Here is a 21,224-nt window from a genome sequence, read left to right as displayed (position 1 = left end):
AAATGCAACAGTATAGAATAAGGCATACAATAGTTTTGCTTAGCCAGAAACTCAAACCCAAACTGGACCTGCCCTGTTGGAGTTTGCTGGAAAAAAAAATCACACTCCTGTAACCTTAGTTTCATCATAAAATTATGGTGTTTCCATTAAGAAATCTTTCTATTTTGATGACAGCTCAGACAAGCCTGCTTTTGAATTTGGGGTGGGCACAGTGGAAAGCATCTACCCAAAGAGGAGCTCTGCATTCCGGAAGTCCATCCATGCACACATATGGTCTGTGGATGGAATTCTGGGGTATGGACACTTCCAAATTGGTGTCACCATGTGTTTCCATGCATTGCTGAAGTCAATGGGAATTTTTCCACTGACTTCGCTAAGCGAAGGATTAGATCTCTAACGTACAATACAAGAACATGCTGCAAACTGAGGCACAATTTATAAGTAACAACTTACACTCTCAATTTCCTGGCTTTGGTCTAAGTTCTTCTCAGTCTCATTGTTATTCTAAAGTACATGTGTTTATATATTATTGTGATATCTAGCAACAGGAACAAGTCTGTTGGTGATTTATATGCTCCAAATTCGGGATATTTATAACTCAGCCATTTAAAGCATTTGCATGGAGCTGGAATTTGGAACATATTCTCAGCTCAATTTTTGTTGTAAATAAGTTACTTAAAATTGCTGGGCTATTTTGAACTTTAGCCCATTAAAATAAATGTTTGGGTACTCTTGGGAACATGCAGAACTAGATTTTTTTTATAAGTGCAATGTGATTTAGAAATAAAAAATGTTGGCAGAGATTGTGATGTAATGGTTAACAGGGTTCTAGAAGTAAGGACATTTGGGTTTTTGTGTCTGCACTGACAGTGCCCATGGGTAAACCACTGATTCTCAGTTTACGTCTCTATAAAATGTATATAATGCACACCTACCACACAAGGGTGATGTCAGTCTTAATTAATGTTTGTAAAGGATTCTTAGTTCTCTGAATGCAACAAATTGATAAAATTGACTGATTTCTTGTGGGTATCATGACCTAAGTGAGTTCCATTGCTACGTCATATGAGTTGGTGAAGTGGGTTGGTTGTCACAGTTTAGTTCATAGTGGACGGCTGTTCAACTTAGTGGGAATCTCAACAGAAATATCATGGAAATTGAACTTGTAGAGAGGCTGTGAGTGAGTAGTCATCAACTGATATGGGCCCTAATTCCTGGCTCTGTCACTGAGCTACTGTGTGGCATCTGGCAAGTCATTTCAGCCTCTTGGAGCCTCTGTTTCCATACTCATCCTTTGTCTGTCTTGTAGCTGGAAAGCTCTTTGAGGCAAGTATTGTCTGTAAGTATCTATTTGTATGGAATCTAGCACAATGAGCCTTGAAAATCCATTGGGTCTCCAGTCACTACTGTAACATTAATAATTCTCATGGCATCTAGAGGTGAACCCTCCAGGTCATGGGTCATAGATAGGTGTAGGTTCTCCAGTTCTCTTTTTTCAGCAGATAATTTCTTTTAAACACAGAGATGGGGCAAAACTGGAAGTATTTATCCAACACCTTTCCCTATCCCTGGACGTTGGAAGTGCAGATAAAATGGGACCTAGATCAGAACTATGGAACTATCCCTTGATTTTAAACTTGCAAAACCAAACTCTGCCTCAAGAGACTTTAGAAATGCATAATAGACTAATATACCGTAATCTGTGAATTAATCGACTCGTCTCTCTAGAGATGCTTTGCTCATTGCCTTAAATAAAATCACTTTGATTTTGCTCTGAACATGAGCAAAATAATTATACTGAAAGCAACGTATGGATTTTTTTTTAAAAGAAAGTGTCCTGTAGTGTTTATCACTCAACATCAGGCTGTTATCTTCACTCCTTCAGTACAAGGACAACCTTGTCTTCTGCACAGGAAAGGTGACATTTCTACTGAAGCATATCATTTCTTATTTTCATAGGTAAAATAATGAAGTGGTTAATTTAGGCTCTCTGAAGAATTAAGAATGGTCTCAGAAGAAAAGTCAAGTAAACCAAATTGATGGATGACTGCACTGAGCCATTCTTTGTGTCATTTGAATTGTACATTGTTAGCAGATGACATTTCCTGGCTCTTCCATGTGTTTCTTTGTTTTTTTTTTTATTAACTGCATTTGCTTCCTGGTGCAAACCACTCTAATATGATGGGAAAGGTCACTGGATGGAGGGCTAGTTAATAAGATAGATGGTACTCCTGATGCTTCATGCAGAAACAAATTGTTATAGCTCAGGAAGGGGAGTATTTTTAGAGCAGCACATAAAGAAACAATCAACTGGTGTCCCAAGATTAGGATTAAAATAGTTAGAAGTGTGGCAAAATTTTATAGAAGCCACCGCTAGTTACCAGTGTTATTATTACTAAAAACAAAGGGTGAGATTTCTAATATAACTAGGGGGTTTGGACACCCAGCTTTCATTAGCTTTAATGGGCCTAAATCCCTTAGGCAATTTGAAATTCTCATTCATGTTTTCTTATCCAGTTACTAAATAGAGAAGTTCAACCTCTGGAAAACTGTTATTTACAGTAATACTTCTGTAAGGCCCTAATTCTGGATGCTCATGTTTAACATCACACGTATGAACAGTCCCCTTAAAGTAATGTGTGTATAAAGCTAAGCATGTGCAGAAGTATCTGCAGAATCAGAACCTAAATTCTAATATCTGATATCAGGTACAAGTTTTTTTTTTTTTTGCTTAAAAAGCGATGAGCCTTTAGTTTGTGAAGTGTTTATATTACGATAAAATATTATTAGTAAATCACATCAGTAGTATATTCATCTTTTTCATTATAACCAACAGGACAAATACTTCATGAGTAGAAATGATTTTGTTTGTATTCAATATCTTTCATCTGAGGATCTGAAAGCATTTCCATTAAGATACCAATGCTGAGAAGGCAAGCATGATTGTAGCCCATTTACAAGTGGGGGAATTAAGGCCCAGTTAAACAACTTGCCCAAAGTCAAAGATTCATTGGAATAGAACCCAGGATTCCTGCCCCAGCTCTAACAATTAGGTTACATCAGTTACATTTCTGCAAATGTATACTAAGAGTTGCTCCATTCCCAGCCTGGAGGCTGAGCTCCCAGGAGGCAGGGTTTGCTGTGATCTCTCCATTTTTACCTTTATTGTCTCCCTTTGCCCTATTTCCCTCCCCAGTAAAATTATAGCACAGTAAGTGATTATTCCATTTAATTGATCACTCTATGTTCCTTATTTCTAATTAGCAATCCTGGATCTGGAATCGGAGCCTGAAAGTCCACTAGCACCCCCTGAAGATCTTCTGGAACAACTAGACGGCTATGAATGGACTCTGCGAGATGGGGGTATATGTGCAGCATGGACAGTTTCTCTTTTATTACAATCTGTATATGAATTTGTTTCTGTGAAAGTGAGAGATTAATTGCCCCTTTTTTATCCAAGCAAGAGCCATGCAAGCTCCCTCATCACTCTTTCCTATAAGTCTCTATTCTGGTGTGAAAACATTTGCTACTGTGGTCCCATGCCACTCTTGAGCAGAGGCAGCTGTTCATGCCAACATGTGAGGCAGCTTTGTCAAGCATGAGAGTGGGACTTGGATGAGATCAGTGCACTAATGTTCAGTAGGAAATCCCTAGAGAAAGGTGCAAGAACACACTGCCACCTATCTATGCCACAGTGTTAAATACTTCTGGATTGTGGTTAAATACTGTACCCGGTCCCACTACAAGATGTTGCTGTGAGTGCTGGGGTGCACCAGTCTCATAAACACTTGGTATCATGCTGGGTGTCTCCAAGGCTTCAAGGATTAGGTTCTTTAGGCTCAGTGGGTTCCTCAAAACTTTTGCATGCTTTGAGTCACAGAAGATTTATTTACTAGGCCTGTCATCAGAAAGATGTGCAAACACCCTAGGCACAATTGCTTTCAGTATTACAACAACAACAAGGCTAAACCCAGCACAGGTGAATAAACGGTAATAAGGACCTCATGAAAACCATGCACACTGTCTTCCCTGCAAGCTACTGCACTGTATCCATCCTCCTGCTGGTCCTCTGCATCTCTGTCCAGCTCTCAGGCCATCTAGTTCCACATCCCAGGCTACCTCCATCCACTGTCAGCTCCCAGGCTACTGTGTTTGGCCTGCTGCTGCTCCTACTGACAATAGCCTCCATCTCCCTCCTGAGCCTAGCCCATTTCACCTCTGGTTGTACTTCTCTTTCGCAGGCTTGGGAGGCTATGGAGTCCTCAGCTGAATGTTGAGCTAGGGGTTAACAGTGCCTAGTAATGAACTAGTAAATCTATTACAATGTATCCAATATTTCTGGATTATTAGGCTACGAGGACTCCACTTGAATTAATGGAGTTTGCTGATGTGGATAAAGTTCAATTGCTACATCAACTCTCAAAAACCACAGAGAAAAGACTGACAAAACTCAAACTGAAACTTTTTTTCTTAAAGTGATCAACATTCATCATTCTCCTCAATTATTTTCATTTTTGATTCCTCTGCCCTGCTGGGTTTTGGCCAGGTCCAAAACCAGAATTGTCAAAGCTCCAAAAGAAAATGCCCTTCTGTCCCAAACTGTGGCCTATCAGAAAATAGAAGGGTTTAGAAACCTCATGAGAAAGTCTATTCAGGAGATTCTGGGCCAGATCCTCAGCTGGCATAAGTTAGTGTTGTTCCACAGAAACCACTGGAGGTTTGATGATTGACACCATCTGAGGATATAATCCATCCACCCTACTTTGCAGATTTTGGATAAGACTCCAGACTCCTGAGACCTTATCTAAATTCCTCTCTTTTTGGAGGGTCTGCGATTACTAATTCATAGCAACAGACAACCTCTGTAAAGTAAAAGATTTTGCTGTTAAATTTAGACTAATTCCACATTTTGATTGTTTCCCTTAGGAGGAAAAAGCCTGCCACCACCTGCAGACTTACTGAGAAAGCTCAGTGAACAGAGAGACAGGCCCATATTTCCAGAACACAGGTGAGATCTTTGCATTTCCTGCTATATTTGCTTAACATGACCTAGGACCCTAGCCTGCTGCCCCAGGAATATTATTTTGATGATTATTAATATTACAATGGCACCTAGATCACAACCAAGATCAAAACCCCATTGTGCTAGGTGCTGGGCAAAGACATAACGAGAGAGAGTCCCTGCCCTTCCAATCTCTATAGACAAGTCAGACAAAGGGAAAACATTCTTCTCCTCATTTTACAGAAAAATGAAATGATTTGCTTAAGGCCAGACAGGAAGCATAGCCAGGCACTGACCTGAGTCCCCACCGATGCCTTAGTCACAAGGCCATTCCTCCTCTCTAGCAGATCTATTAACTTCATTGGGACTACTCGCATGTGAATGGACCAACTCACATGAGTGGGGGATGCACATCATCATCATAGCAATGCCCCTCTGTCATATTCATTGGCCAAACCGGACAGTCTCTACGCAAAAGATTAAATGGACACAAATCTGACATCAGAAATCATAACATTCAGAAACCAATAGAACACTTCAATCTCTCTGGTCACTCAATAACAGACCTCAAAGTGGCAATTCTTCAACAAAAAAACTCTTCAAAAACAGACTCCAACGTGAAGCTGCAGAACAGGAATTCATTTGCAAACTAGATACCATCAGATTAGGCCTGAATAAAGACTGGGAGTGGTTGGGTTAGGGTGACCAGATGTTCCAATAAAATTGGGACTGTCCTGATATTTGAGTGGTTGTCCTGCATCCCGACCGGCCTTCGGTCGGGACACAATTTGTCCCGATATTTCAACTCCACGGCGGACACCCCGCCATGTGTCCTGATATTTTCTTCATCTCATCTGGTCACCCTAGGTTGGGTCATTGAAAAACCTAAGCTTAATTTCCCCAATACTAATTTCTCCCTATTGTTACTCACACCTTCTTGTCAACTGTGTGTAATGGGCCACTCTCTTACCACTTCAAAAGTTATTTCTCCTCCCTTGGTATCCTGCTGTTAATTGATTTATCTCGTTAGACTGACCTAACACTTGGTAAAGCAAACCCTATCCTTTCATGTATTTACAGCTGCTCCTGTATCTTTTACTTTATACATCTGATGAAGTGAGTTCTAGCTCATGAAAGCTTATGCCCAAATAAATTTGTTAGTCTCTAAGGTGCCACAAGGACTCCTCATTGTTTTTGCTGATACAGACTCACACGGCTACCACTGAAATCTATCAACATTTTTCTTGTGCAACTTAGGTGGCACTTTGGGCTAGCCCTCAGCTCAGGGGTGAATTTTACCTTTAAAGTGCAGCCCCAGGTATTGAACTCAGCACCTTCCATCTTTGCCTCTGCCCTCATCCTTTTAAAACAATCTTCCATTTGCCAATAAAGTAGAAAAGCAAAGTACAAATGATAAAGCACAATTTTAATAAACTGCAGTATAGTGTAATGATTGGAGGGAGCCTCAAAAAAGATTTAGACAAAGTGTACAGTGGGATTAAGCTTCTCAGTCTTTATGAGAGGGAAGGGCATTAGGACCTGCCTGAATGTCTTTTTAAACACAACCTGGTAATGACAGAATAGGTAATAAAGAAACATAGGAGCTGTGAGTTGATAGTTATCTGCTAAACACTCATTAATTCAAACATCTGAGCCAAATAAAAAGGGATCTAGAGGCTCAGGAATATTTGCTAAGAGCAGATGTGTTTTAAATTTCCTTTGGATAGCATGAACACAAGGATGATTTATTAGCCCCCCAGTCTCTAATCAGAGTGTCATGGATGTTTCAGACATCCACGTTATTGATCGGAAGGCCTGCAGGGGTGATTTATCCTGTCAAGAATCATCTGGCTAATAGCCTATAAAATGGTTGTTTGCGCTCTCTGATAACTGCCTGTAGCATCATATTATTTGTAGGATTTGTGATATTAGCTCTTCCTTTTTATTGAAAAAGGGCTTCTTAATATAAGTTGTCACAATCCTGACTGCAAAGATTCTTAAAGGATATTGTTTAGGGCCCTAACAAATCCTTAGCAAAACTTACTTTACCTGGGAGGATTCAGTCATCATTGCCTCCTAAGAAAAGAATTGCTTACTTAAGCATTCCCCAAACAGCAAACGCTGAGCCGATCCCCTCTATTAGCATCCACTCTACAATATTTCAATACATCTTTGCGAGAGCATTTTTACATTAGAGAAGTGTACCAAATATAGAAAAGGAGAACATGCAGTATTACAAGGGGGGCATGGAGGCCCCAGTCCTCCACCTTCGCAGTCAGTGTGAGTATTACCATTGACTACCAAAGGCAGTAGGAGAAGGGCTTCAAAATCAGTTATTACCATTGCGACTGCTAGCATGTCATTCATATTCTATTTCAGCTGTGTATGTCTGTATGCTAGTTATATCGGGTACTGCAGCCTTACAGTTCTAGGAGGCTGCTGTCTGCAGAGGCAGTTGCCACTCAGAGCAGAGCTGTTGCAGCATGTTACAGAGGACACAAATTATGCTCTCTTCATGTGCCCATTAGTCTTTTTGTTGTTGCCGTTTCTATTAACCTGAAATTTAAAAAAAACCAGCTCAAGATATGGCTGCTCTTCATGTATAAAATTATACAGTCTCTAAAGTGTGTATAGAGATCGGACAGGAAAGATGTTTGTATTTTGGTTTGGATCTGGTGAAATCACAGGTTGGGTTTTGATTTTGCAAATTTGTTTTAGGTCTGGCATCTTTCTTATCCCAACCAGCAGAGTTTAAGGTGCGGGTTCAAACTTTTGGGTTAGACCCATTTTTCTAATAATGAGCAAAGTGAGATCTTCTTCGTTTTGCAGGTAATTTAAAAATACATTTGTCTTTTATTTGTTTGTAATTAAAAAGATACTGAGGCCAGCAGTGATTAGTGTCAAAGACTGGGCTTCTCTCCCTAACAGTGAGTTTAACATGCTAAATAGACATGGCTGTTTCTTTAAAAGGTTAAAAATCGAGAGTTTATCATTTGAATGTTAATCCTTAGAATTCCCACAATGACAGAAGACATGGCCAGGAATGCCTTCCTCAGCTTCGTCAATTCTAAATGCTGCTATGGCAATAAAGCTGCTGGAGAACTGGTCATTCAGGATTTGAGACAGATGACTGTATACAGAGTGAGTATATTCAGATCTGAAACTGAAAAAAAGCGGTGCTTGGGCCATGTTTGGCCAAGTTGCTTTGGTAATTTTCCGGTTGTCAAGTGATACTGGTCCATGAAGAATCATCTATTTATTAAATAAAATGACTTTAATTCATTTTTCTTGAAATGGAATTCTATAGCTCAAATAACTATTTTCCAAGGAAAACCCACCTTACTAATATTTGCAACCTTCTACGAGTCCATCTTTCTCTATAGTACGAGCATCCGCAATACCTAAATGCTACAAAATTTCTGAAAGATTTTCTCCTCCCTTCTGAACTATGGAATTTGTCTGTGGCGTCAGACCCCTAAAATTGCTGCCTTTCCCCAGGCAAAACTGCTAACCTGTACTTGGTTTACTCACACAAACACAGGGAACAAAATGTAATCCTAAATGTACTCTACCAGAGTTATTCACTCTAATATATAATTCAGCTGAAAACTGACGGATCTAGGTTCTTTATCTCATCCCCATCACAAATTTATTAAAGTGAGCTCAAGATAAGCTCTCCCTCTCACTTTCTGTCCTTTTTCCATTCTGTAAAACAGTTCTTTTGGATATGTTCTTTTATGTTTTTTTTAAATATTTTGTGCTGCTTCAAAAATGCCAGTTTGCCATTGAACTGAGCATTAATGGGTTTCAGAATGCAGATGCCCCCTGTTATTATACACAATGGATCACTCAACTTTCTAATACATATACAATGGGACAAGCATAGCTGTTAAATAGAACAAAAATGTTATGCTACAGCAAGTTCTAATATATAATTGAACTCTTCTTGCTTTAGAGCTTTTAAAAAGAGAAATACAAGACACCAAATATCCCAATAGATAAAACTCTTTGTATTCTCAATGGAGTTCATTGAATAACTCACTAAAATGATATTTATTGCCAGCCTAGCCTTTTTTTCTGTTCACACGAGACTTATGAGGTACGAGGTCACTAATAACTTGGAAGTATTCACTAAATATTCAGAATCAAGAGTTTCTAGCCTATGGCCTGTTAGTTCTTCATTTGTGAACACAGCATCAGTTGTGTTGAGTGATAGTTCATCCAAGTCACATGGTATTGTTTCTGTTCCCCAGTTGGTTTTCTGAAGCCTTTCAGACTAGACTATAACTGACAACTGATGACTAGGAAATCGTAAATACTGCACCTTTTGTAGGAAATTTTAGACAAATAACCATTTATACGAGGCTGTTCAACTTTTGGGATTCACAAACTTTCTAGCGGTTATCTGAACATTCCTGAGTAAACAAGCAACAGAATCCCATGAATAAAAGACTTTCCGTTTGTATTTGCTAGTCTACTTCTTTAAATAAATAAATAAATAGTTGATGGAGCTCTATCTTTGAGTCAAATGATTCAGTGAATGTCCTTGCCAATTTTTCCCTCAACTTTTTGTAAAAACTTGAAATGGAAACGTTCTCCAGTATGATTTAGTTGGTGTTGGTCCTGCTTTGACCAGGGGATTGGACTAGATGACTTCCGGAGATTTCTTCCAACCCTAATATTCTATGATTCTATGATGGCTTAATACAATTTCTCTTAACGATAATTGATTGCATGATTATTTCTCTTTTCTAGTATAGACTGGAGACCTATCATGAATCAAGGCTAAGTGAATGGACTTTTCAACCTTTTACTAGTGAGTAACTGCCACATAACCAATTTGAAATGAGACAAACAGGAAATGCTTGAATAACTGAGGCTGTGTGTATACTTGGAGCTAGGGGTGTGATTCCCAGCTCATACTCATGCTAGCTCTCATTGAACTATTGCACTGAAAATAATAGCGTAGCCAAGGTGGCATGGGCAGCAGAGAGAGCTGACATGTGCTAGCCGCCCCTAATAAGTACCCATGTAGTCTAAGAGAGAATATGTGATTTATTCAAGGTCACAGATGAAGTCTATGGTGTCCGCACGACTAGAACATTCTTCCTCTTTCACTAGACCATCTCACACAAGACCATCCTCTGCTAGTACCTGTAAGATACGGACCTAAAATGAAGAGTTTGGATGAGGAAATGGATCAGATCTCTCTCCAAGCTTAGGGGAAGGATAGTCAGACCTGGGATTTTGTTTTGCACCCGTCTATAATAGGGTACATATTATACACATTGAAAAATCATACTCTGTTCAGAGACCCCATGTAATGCCTGAATATTGTAGCAGGTGGATAGGAAGCTGTCTCAGCTCTGCTATTCACTGCTTAGATCATTAACTTAATTTTAACATTTAAAATTATTTTATTTCAATTTAAAGTCAGATTTAATTCATTTTTTTTGCACGGGTTCTCTCAACTGTCTGCAGTACTTAAAGACTTGGGACTTTAAACCAAGAAAATAAGCTTTATCTGACTACTTTAAAGAGGTTTTTGTCAGATTACAGTATGTGTGATAAAAAAATAAAAAAAAATTAATGAGTAAAAAGAGAGCTGCCTGTGAGAAGTCAAGGACACAATGAGGTCTGTCTTGCAAAGGTGAGGTGTGATGGGTTTCTAAGAGAAGTAATACACTCAGGCTGAAGTGATTGGCATGACCTATTATATGAAGCAGCTGAGGGACTTTGAAGAGAGCATTGTGGATGGAGGACTTTCCTTTATAGACTTAGGTTCATTTTATTCCCATTTTGTGAGGATTTTGTTAAGGGTCTTGGAAGCCGGTGACATTATTTCCATTAGAAAAAGCAGATTGCCTCTATAGTAATAACTTCCTGCAAAGTGTGATATACCGTGGTGCTTGTGAAAGATTTTAAATTGACAGCCCTAGAGAGTGAAGTTCTTTTATTTATCCAGAAGAAAGGTACAGCAGAGATAACAGTCCCTTGCACTCCTTGAACAATGTGCCTGAACCCTGACTAGGATGGGCCTTGGACTCCGTGAGAGGCAGTTGAAGGAGTCAGTAAGAAAGTCTACACCAGAGAAAGAGTAGGCAGTTCAGTCTGCATCCTTTGCTGAGAATGCCAATAAGAGCACTCTGTGGTGCACTGCCAGTTGTGAGGCTTGTTGGTGTTCCATTGGGAAGTGGTTGGAGAACACCAGACTCATTTCCAATAACATATACAGCAGGGCAACGTTCGACCAAGGTTTATATAAGGTTTTCTTCCTGATGCAGATAATTTGGTAGATGGACCACAAAATGGCGCTTCTCCTCGGCCATGGGATATTAAGGTCCAGGCGCCGCCAATGTTTCAAGATGATACAAAGAAGTTCCGAGTACCTCACTCTTCATTAGTCAAGGTATTTCAGTCTATGGATCAGTTAAAAATCAAGGGCAAAGTGTGTTATTAAGTAGGACACATTCATTTAGATGAGCCTTCCAAAGATCTAATGGGTTATTTATGGTTGTGGAGGGTAGAGTTCTCAATAAATTTTAGTGTTAGTTTTGTAATTTTATCTTATGGATTTCATATGAAAATAGTGTGTGCATGTGCTCGCGCACACACACACGTGCGCACACACACATACTCTCTATAAATATGTGGGCAAATAAGTATAATTTATTTTTGACTACTCTTTTTTTTCCAGCTGTGTGGGTACAAATTTTGCTCTAAGCTTTATAAGAAATGGTGCAGGGTGATATTCCTCCCCCTCCCTCTTTTATTAATAATGACAAAAACTGGCAGAAGCTTTTCCAATATTTTTTCATGACATCTCCCTCCTCTTTTGACCACATCCAAGGGTAGTTTAATTTTTTGTAAGTAAAATTTTGATTAAAAAAAAGAAATTTCAGCAAAAGTATGCACAGAAAATATTTTCCATTTTTCTGGTAGGTCTAATTAGAAATTCTCCTCTGTTAAATAATATACTATTGATGGTTCCTTTAGTAGTCTTTTAAAGCAGGTTTTACTCTATTTGATGCTGTCTGATTGGAGTAAAATACCATCACTAGAGTATTTTTGATGTAAAATTATTGCGTAATCCTATGTTAATGTTTCTGAATATCTTGGTAACTTTATACATGAGCAATATTTTGATTTCAGGCATGCCACAAATGCCAGGGTCGTGGCCGACACAAATGCAGCGCTTGCCATGGTGCAGGCAGGGTAAGTAGCAGTTATGACTTCTTCAAGACTGTCCCTAATTCCATACTTTTCATTTGAGTGCTTCACTCACAGATATCTTATCTAGCACTTAATGTAGTGGTACTGCACTTATAAGTGGGGAGGATTCAGGATGTGTGTAGGGGTGGTAAATCAGTTTACTTCCAAACTTCGCATAGTAAAAGCCTGATCCTGCATTCTTTGTACACCCAAACTTCCTATTGACATCAAGGGATCCACATATACAGAATCTGGATTGTGAACTTTATGAATGAAAAGAATCCTATTTGGAAATTCACTCCAGTAGATAGACAACCTCAGGAGTTATAATACCTTACTCCTCTCTAGCCAATGAATTACACTGGTTTGTCTGAGAGTAGATTTCACTCTGCATGCAATCAAACGAGTGTGAATCCTAAACATACAATACAGTAAATCCATCAACACATTTGCTCAGACTGTAGTTTTGAAATTTCTCAGTGGAAATGAGTCCCCAATCCAGCAAGCCATATGCTTAACTTTAGGTGCAAGAGTAATCTGACTGAATAGTTCCCAGCTGTGCATTTGGCCTTCTCTGTCTAATGTGCTCATCCTGCATAAAAGTTCCCAGCAACAGAACACATATTGTTGTTCACAGTACTCAGAGCATACTGTTTAGCTAAATCTAGTCCGATTTTACAAAAATGTGTCTGCAAAGCAGCTTGCTAGTAATTACATACACCAATATATGTGCAAAAATGTGTATATAATATAAAATACTTTTAATCTTATTCCAATCTCATTTATACCAGTGGTAAATTTGACCAATAGACACCTATTCAGCCCACTTTCATAGGCACTGAGATTTAATCAACCTTCTATTTTCCACATTATTGTTGTCAAGGCGATTCTCCACTCTGGCACTTTGAGTGCAGAAGGTGGGGGCTTGCAAGAATTTTAAAAATTAATACTGGCCATTTAGGGCTTGTATTAAACTCCCAAGGTCACAGCTTCTCTCTGACCTTGGATGGGTAGATGCTGCCAAACACTCAAGTGCAAAAAAACCAAACCAAATCAAAAAACCCTTGAGAACTCAGGAAGGAACACTTGAGAATTCCTTCCCCTGGGGTACCTTCAAGCCCTTTCACTCCCTTCCTGGGAAGAGCTGAGAAAAAAAACAAAGGAAATCAGCTGTTCCTACCAGCTAATTAAACAACATATGCACAAACCTCTTAGGGACACAAAAATCAAATCCTGTTCTTAAAAAAGGTAAATTTTATTAAACCACAAAAGAAAGGACATTTGGAACTTAGGCTTTTTGCTGGATCTTAAAAGAAACAATTACAAAAATTAAGCATCAAGACAACTCGCTTAAGGTTCAGCTTAAAGGTTACAAGCAAACAAAAGCATCAGGGGTTAGCACAGAGGAGTCCACAAGCCAATTAAAAAAATAAAAAATAACCCTAATCGCGTCTTCCTAGATATTCCCTAATTTACTTACATTTCTGGGGTTTAAGATAAGCAACCTTTAGGTATGATCTGATGGTTTTTCACACTTGGCTTAAAGCTTCTCACAGTTTAACTGCTCCCTGTTCTCCTCTTTCCCAGAAAACAAACACACAGACAAAGGAAAGGTTTTTTCTAATTTAAAAAATTCTAACCCTCTCATTGGCTCTTTTGGTCAGGTGCCCTCTCCTTTCCTTTTACCTGTGGGCTTGTTAGCCCTTTACAGGTAAAGCAAGTAGAGAACCACCACCAAGAGGGATTCCATAGCCAACTGGCTGGCTGGGTGTTCACAAAAGGGAGCTATCCCCCCTCTGATTTATCACATTGTGCAAAGCACATATCTAACATAACTTCTTTTTTGCTGAAATTTGACTGAGCAGGGTTGTGGTTAGAAAGCATAAAGATAGTATGCAAGACAAATCTGAAAACATGGTTGTTTCTAGTATCAGGGAGGGCATATTTTATTTCTCTGGTGCATTTTTAGATGAGATGTGTTACGTGCAGTGGGGCCAGACACAGGAAAAAACAGCAAAAGCGGTGCAAGATGCGTTCAGGAACTGGACGTAAAAGGTAAGGTGGGCTCATTGGCATTTTGCCACCATGGCTCCATTTAGATTATTTTCTAGAATAATTTCATTTATTAAGAAAAAAAAATCTAATCCTCATTTGTTCACAGAGAGGCAGATTCTCTACGTGGATGAGTTGCACTGTATGTAAGAGAGCAGTATGATTGCTCAGAGCTGCAGTACGAAACTGGAGAAAAGCCTGTTGAGAGTCTTTGGGTTAAGTTTAGAGGTGAGAGCAACAAGGTGTCATGGTGGGCATCTGCTATAAACCACCAGACCCGGAGAATGAAGTAGATGAGGCTTTCTTCAGACAACTAACAAATTTTTCCAAATCACAGGCCAGGTTCTCATGAGGGACTTCAGTCACCCTGACATTTGCTGGGAGAGCAATACAGCAGTGCATAGATAATCCAGGATGTTTTTGGAGAGTGTTGGGGCAACTTTCTGGTGCAAGTGCTGGAAAAACCAACTAGGGGTGGTGCTCCTCATGACCTGCTGCTCACAAACAGAGAAGAATTGGTAGGGGGAGGGCCAGCTCTACCATTTTTTCTGCCCCAAGCAAAAAACAAAACAAAAAAAAGCAGCCCAGAATGTGCTACCCCAAGAATGGATGGAATGCCGCTCCTTAGCATGCGCCGCCCCAGGCACATGCTTCCTCCATTGGTTCCTGGGGTCGCCCCTGGGTAGGAGAAGTAGAAGTGAGTGGCAACCTGGGCAGCAGTGACCATGAGATGGTTGAGTTCAGGTTCCTGACAAAAGGAAGAAAGGAGAGCAGCAGAATACGGACTGTGGACTTCAGAAAAGCTGACCTTGACTCCCTCAGGGAACTGATGGGCAGGATCCCCTGGGAGGCTAATATGAGGGGGAAAGGAATTCAGAAAAGGTGGCTGTATTTTAAAGAAGCCTTATTGAGGGCGCAGGACCAAACCATCCCAATGTGCAGAAAGAATAGCAAATATGGCAGGTGACCAGCTTGGCTTGACACAGAAATCTTTGGTGGTCTTAAACACAAAAAGGAAGCTTACAAGAAGTGGAAACTTGGACAGATGATTAGGGAGGAATATAAAAATATTGCTTGAGCAAGCAGGGATATAATCAAGAAGGCCAAAGCACAATTGGAGTTGCAGTGAGCAAGGGATGTGAAGGGTAACAAGAAGGGTTTATACAGGTGTGATAGCAACAAGAAGGTGGTCAAGGAAAGTGTGGGACCCTTACTGAATGGGGAAGGCAACCCAGTGAGAGATGATGTAGAAAAAGCAGAAGTGCTCCATGCTTTTTTTGCCTTGGTCTTCACAGACAAGGTCAGCTCCCAGACTGCTGCACTGGGCAGCACAGTATGCGGAGGAGGTGACCAGACCTCAGTGGTGAAAGAACAGGCTAAGGACTATTTAGAAAAGCTGGACATGCACAAGTCCATGGGGCCGGATGCAATGCATCCGAGGGTGCTGAGGGAGTGAGCTGATGTGATTGCAGAGCCATTATCTTTGAAAACTCGTGGTGATCAGAGGAGGTCCCGGATGACTGGAAAAAGGCAAATATAGTGTCCATCTTTAAAAAAGAGAAGAAGGAGAAACTGGGGAACTACAGACTGGGTAGCCTCACCCCTGTCTTTGGAAAAATCATGGAGCAGGTCCTTAAGGAATCCATTTTGAAGCATTTGGAGGAGTGGAAGGTGATCAGAAACAGTCAACATGGATACATCTGACCAACCTGATTGCCTTCTATAATGAGATAACTGGATCTGTAGATATGGGGAAAGCGGTGGACATGATATACCTTGACTTTAGCAAAGCTTTCAATAAGGTCTCCCACAGTATTCTTGCCAGAAAGTTAAAGAAGTATGGGCTGGATGAATGGACTATAAGGTGGATAGGAATCTGGCTAGATTGTCAGGCTCAACGGGTAGTGATTAACCTCTCAATGTCTATTTTGAAGCTGGTATCAAGTACCGTGCTCCAGGGGTCAGTCCTGGGACCAGTTTTGCTCAACATCTTCATTGATGATCTGGATGATGGGATGGATTGCACCCTCAGCAAGTTTGCAGATGACACTAAACTAAGGGGGAGAGGTAGATACGCTAGAAGATAAGGATAGGGTCCAGAGTGACCTAGACAAATTGGAGGATTGGGCCAAAAGAAATCTGATGAAGTTCAACAAGGACAAATGCAGAGTCATACAATTAGAATGGAAGAATCCCATGCACTGCTACAGGTTGAGGACTGACAGGCTGAGTGGCAGTTCTGTAGAAAAGTACCTGGGGATTAAGGTGGACAAGAAGCTGGATATGAGTCAACAGTGTGCCCTTCTTGCTGAGAAGGCTAATGACATATTAGGCTCTATTAGTAGGAGTATTGCCAGCAGATTGAGGGAAATGATTATTCCCATCTATTAGGCACTGGTGAGGCCACATCTGGAGTATTGCATCAAGTTTTGGGACCCCCACTACAGAAATGATATGGACAAATTGGAGAGAGTCCAATGGAGGGCAATGAAAATGATTAGGGGGCTGGGCACATGACTTATGAGGAGAGGCTGAGGGAACTATGCTTATTTAGTCTGCAGAAGAGAAGAGTTGCGGGGGGATTTGATAGCAGTCTTCAACTACCTGCAGGGGGGTTCCAAAGGGGATGGAGCTAGGCTGTTCTGTGGTGGCAGATTACAGAACAAGGAGAAATGGTCTCAAGTTGCAGTGGGAGAGGTCTAGGTTGGATATTAGGGAAAAAAACTATTTCACCTGGATGGTGGTGAAGCACTGGAATGGGTTACCTAGTGAAGTGGTGGAATCTCCATCCTTAGAGATTTTTAAGGCCCGGCTTGACAAAACCCTGGCTGCGATGGTTTGGTTGTGGTTGGACTAGATGACCTTCTGAGGTCTCTTCCAACCCATATCTTCTATGATTCTATGATTATTACCTGGGATAATTTTCACCAGCTGAGGAACTGGCCCAGGATATTTTTGGTCATGGCTGAGGCACATTAAAGGGGCAAAGTCAGGAACCTTATGACCAGTTTTCCTGAAGTCAGTAGGACTCCACCTGTCTCTTCAGTGTAGGACCAGTGCCTAAATGACCTCGTTCTCCAAGCTTTGCAGTCTTCTATGTCACCAGCATGAAGATCTCTTAAAAAATATTAAATTCAAGGTAAACTGGAAATTGTTTCTTCTTTAATTTGTTAGAAAGTCCTTTATTCCTCCCTTGAATTTTAAGATAATTTATGACAATATGCTTATTCCTACATAATACTGCCAACCTCAAAAGTTCAGAGATCAGGAGTCACACCCCAAGAATCATGGAGCTGACTTAAAAATCATGATTTTTTTTAAAAATATTAAATTTGGCATTCTGTTTGTTCATCTTCTGGTTTTTGAGCCTTTAGTTAGGGTTACTATATTTGAACCACGAGATCTTGCATGATCTAAAAAATAAAAAGGAGTCATATAAAAAATGGAAACTAGGACAGATTGCAAAGGATGAATATAGGCAAACAACATAGGAATGCAAGGGGCAAGATTAGAAAGGCAAAGGCACAAAATGAGCTCAAACTAGCCACAGGAATAAAGGGAAACAAGACAACTTTTTATCAATACATTAGAAGCAAGAGGAAGACCAAGGACAGGGTGCTCAGTGAGGAGGGAGAAACAGTAACAGGAAACTTGGAAATGGCAGAGACGCTTAATGACTTCTTTGTTTCGGTCTTCACCGAGAAGTCTGAAGGAGTGCCTAACATAGTGAATGCTAATGGGAAGGAGGTAGGTTTAGAAGATAAAATTAAAAAAAGAACAAGTTAAAAATCACTTTAGGTGCCTGCAAATCACAGTTAGATGCCTGCAAGTCATCAGGGCCTGATGAAAGGCATCCTAGAATACTCAAGAAGCTAACAGAGAAGGCATCTGAGCCTCTGCCTATTATCTTTGGGAAAATCATGGGAGACAGGAGAGATTCCAGAGGACTGGAAAAGGGCAAATATAGTGCCCATCTATAAAAAGGGAAATAAAAACAACCCAGGAAGCTACAGACCAGTTAGTTTAACTTCTGTGCCAGGGAAGATAATGGAGCAAGTCATTAAGGAAATCATCTGCAAACACTTGGAAGGTGGTAAGGTGATAGGGAATAGCCACAATGGATTTGTAAAGAACAAATGTCAAACCAATCTGATAGCTTTCTTTGATAGGATGACGAGTCTTGTGGATAAGGGAGAAGAGGTGGATGTGGTATACCTAGACTTTAGTAAGGCATTTGATATGGTCTCGCATGATATTCTTATCAATAAACTAGGCAAATACAACTTAGATGGGGCTACTATAAGGTGGGTGCATAACTGGCTGGATAACCATACTCAGAGAGTAGTTATTAATGATTCCCAATCCTGCTGGAAAGGTATAACGAATACGGTTCCACAGGGGTCTGTTTGGGACCGGCTCTGTTCAATATCTTCATCAACAACTTAGATATTGGCATAGAAAGTACGCTTATTAAGTTTGCAGATGATACCAAACTGGGAGAGATTGCAACTGCTTTGGAGGACAGGGTCATAATTCAAAATGATCTGGACAAATTGGAGAAATGGTCTCAGGTAAACAGGATAAAGTTTAACAAAGACAAATGTGAAGTGTTCCACTTAGGAAGGAACAGTCAGTTTCACACATACAGAATGGGAAGAGATTGTCTAGGAAGGAGTATGGCAGAAAGAGATCTAGGGGTCATAGTGGACCACAAGCTAAATATGAGTTAATAGTGTGACACCGTTGCAAAAAAAGCAAACGTGATTCTGGGATGCATTAACAGGTGTGTTGTGAGCAAGAGACAAGAAGTCATTCTTCCACTCTGCTCTGTGCTGGTTAGACGTCAGCTAGAGTATTGTGTCCAGTTCTGAGCACCGCATTTCAGGAAAGATGTGGAGAAATTGGAGAGGGTCCAGAGAAGAGCAAAAAGAATGATTAAAGGTCTTGAGAACATTACCTGTGAACGAAGGCTGAAAGAATTGAGTTTGTTTAGTTTGCAAAAGAGAAGACTGAGAAGGGACATATAGCAGTTTTCAGGTATCTAAAAGGGTATCATAAGGAGGAAGGAGAAAACTTGTTCACCTTAGCCTCTAATGATAGAACAAGAAGCAATGGGCTTTAACTGCAGCAAGGGTGGTTTAGGTTGGACATTAGGAAGAGGAGAAAGGGGCAGTGGGTAAGGTTATCATATGTCCATATTTTCCAGACATTTTTATATATTTAAAAAATCCCCCCGGGCGGCTAAAAAGCTGGACATGTCTGGGAAAATACAGACATATGGTAACCCTACTTTAGTTTGCAACCAGAGAAACGTATTTTAAAAAAATCAAAACAAACCAGAAAGAAGAAACCTAAGATTCTCATACCTGGAGGACATGGAGACACCAAATACCGTGAGGCTTCTGGTAACGTCATGAGAGTTGGCAATACTGCCTTCAGCTTTTAACAGACACAGTACGAATGCTTAAACAAGGAAGAGAGAATGGACCCAAGCAATTCTAATAGCCCTGTGGCACTGATCAAAAAGTCCACTGAAGCTAGTGGAAAGAGTCTCATTGTCTTCTGTGGGCTTTGCTTCAGGGCTTACATTTCTACAGAACACTGTTTAGGTTTAACAGTGTTTAGAGCGAGTGCAGCTTGGAGAATTATTACCCTGTTGCCTTTCCAAACACCAAACTTAACAGGTTTAAAAATGATCTTTAAGTGACATACCGAAAAAGCCACTGTGCTAAACTGTTTTGCTTATTTGGCTCCATTAGGTTTAAAATAACAGAGATGGTATTGTGGATAATCATGGCAGTAATTGTAAAGCATGAATCCACTGGGGCTAATGAAGGCTTGAAGAGCTTCAATGAATCAGTTATTAACTGCTGCTAATCTGAGTTGTGTTGAGGCAATCAAAATATTCCATGCAGAAGCGTATGCCTCCTGCATCTGTTAGCGGCAGAGATATCAGTGTCTCGAAAGGGACACTCAGCCGTCTACAATTGTGTAGGGAAATGGTTATTATCCTTAATTAGATGCACAAATAATTTCTTTGACTAATTCCACATTTACAAACAGTCTTTGTGGCAGTATTAGTCATTCAGTTTATACAATAAATACAAATCCCTTGCCTCACAGAGTAATGAAAGAAGTACACCCACCGCATATAATTTTGTTAACCTCTTTACTGCCTTACAGAGATGGGCTCAGAAAAGAAACAAACCAAACACTGAAAACATTGTAGGGGCTGAGCCTCCAGATTCCTCGAACGTTAAACTTCAACCATTTAACTGCTATTGACACAAACCTTTATTTTTGCCTCTAAAAGGTGCAGCACCTGTTCTGGACGGGGCAACAAAACCTGTATGACATGCCAGGGAGAGAAAAAGCTCTTACATTTCATACAGCTGATAATAACCTGGTAAGTAGAGTGGGAAGAATGTTGTAGTTATTATATGTTGTACAGCAACACTTTGAATTTCCAACCAAGATTGGGCCTTATTATGCAAGATAGGTAATAAGAGCTAGACACAGATTAAAAAAATATATTTATTACCATTTTATAGATAGGGAACTGAGGTGCACAGGCCCAGCTCCAACCCTCATTGAAGTCAGTGGGAGTCTTTTCATTGATTTTTGCGGGAGATGGATTGGGTCCAGAGAGAGAAATGACTTACCCAAGGTCACAAAGGAAGTCTGTGACAGAGTCAGAAATGGAACCGAGGAACTCTGGAGTTCCTGTCCAGCACTTGAACCAAGATGCCTGTAATCAGAGGCATCTCACAGTTGGAAGCATCTCTTTTGTGCAGAGAGTGAAATGAATTATCGAGTCTGAGTTAATGTTGGGTTACCAGCCAGAGCAGAATGGATGACATTAGCACTTTGCTATTAACACTTGTTATTTGAGTGGCTCAGTGCCAGTAGTGACATCTGAGTCTAGCAGCTGAACCCCATGTACCAGGGTTTATGCTAC

General features: G+C 40.3%; 1 protein-coding gene across 1 annotated transcript in view; it reads left to right on the top strand.

The window, feature by feature from the left end:
- Positions 1-21,224, top strand: part of LOC127053201 (protein SSUH2 homolog) — a 31,447-nt gene that overhangs the window by 1,703 nt on the left and 8,520 nt on the right. The window contains exons 2-9 of the mRNA XM_050957521.1: positions 3,265-3,363; positions 4,927-5,008; positions 8,014-8,143; positions 9,758-9,818; positions 11,287-11,411; positions 12,155-12,217; positions 14,184-14,269; positions 20,580-20,672. Coding sequence (XP_050813478.1) covers positions 3,265-3,363; positions 4,927-5,008; positions 8,014-8,143; positions 9,758-9,818; positions 11,287-11,411; positions 12,155-12,217; positions 14,184-14,269; positions 20,580-20,672 — 739 coding nt within the window. The remainder of the gene's footprint in view (positions 1-3,264; positions 3,364-4,926; positions 5,009-8,013; positions 8,144-9,757; positions 9,819-11,286; positions 11,412-12,154; positions 12,218-14,183; positions 14,270-20,579; positions 20,673-21,224) is intronic.

This window comes from Gopherus flavomarginatus, chromosome 6, assembly GCF_025201925.1.
Source record: "Gopherus flavomarginatus isolate rGopFla2 chromosome 6, rGopFla2.mat.asm, whole genome shotgun sequence".
Lineage (NCBI taxonomy): Eukaryota > Metazoa > Chordata > Testudines > Testudinidae > Gopherus > Gopherus flavomarginatus.
This window is presented reverse-complemented; position numbering and strand designations above follow the sequence as displayed.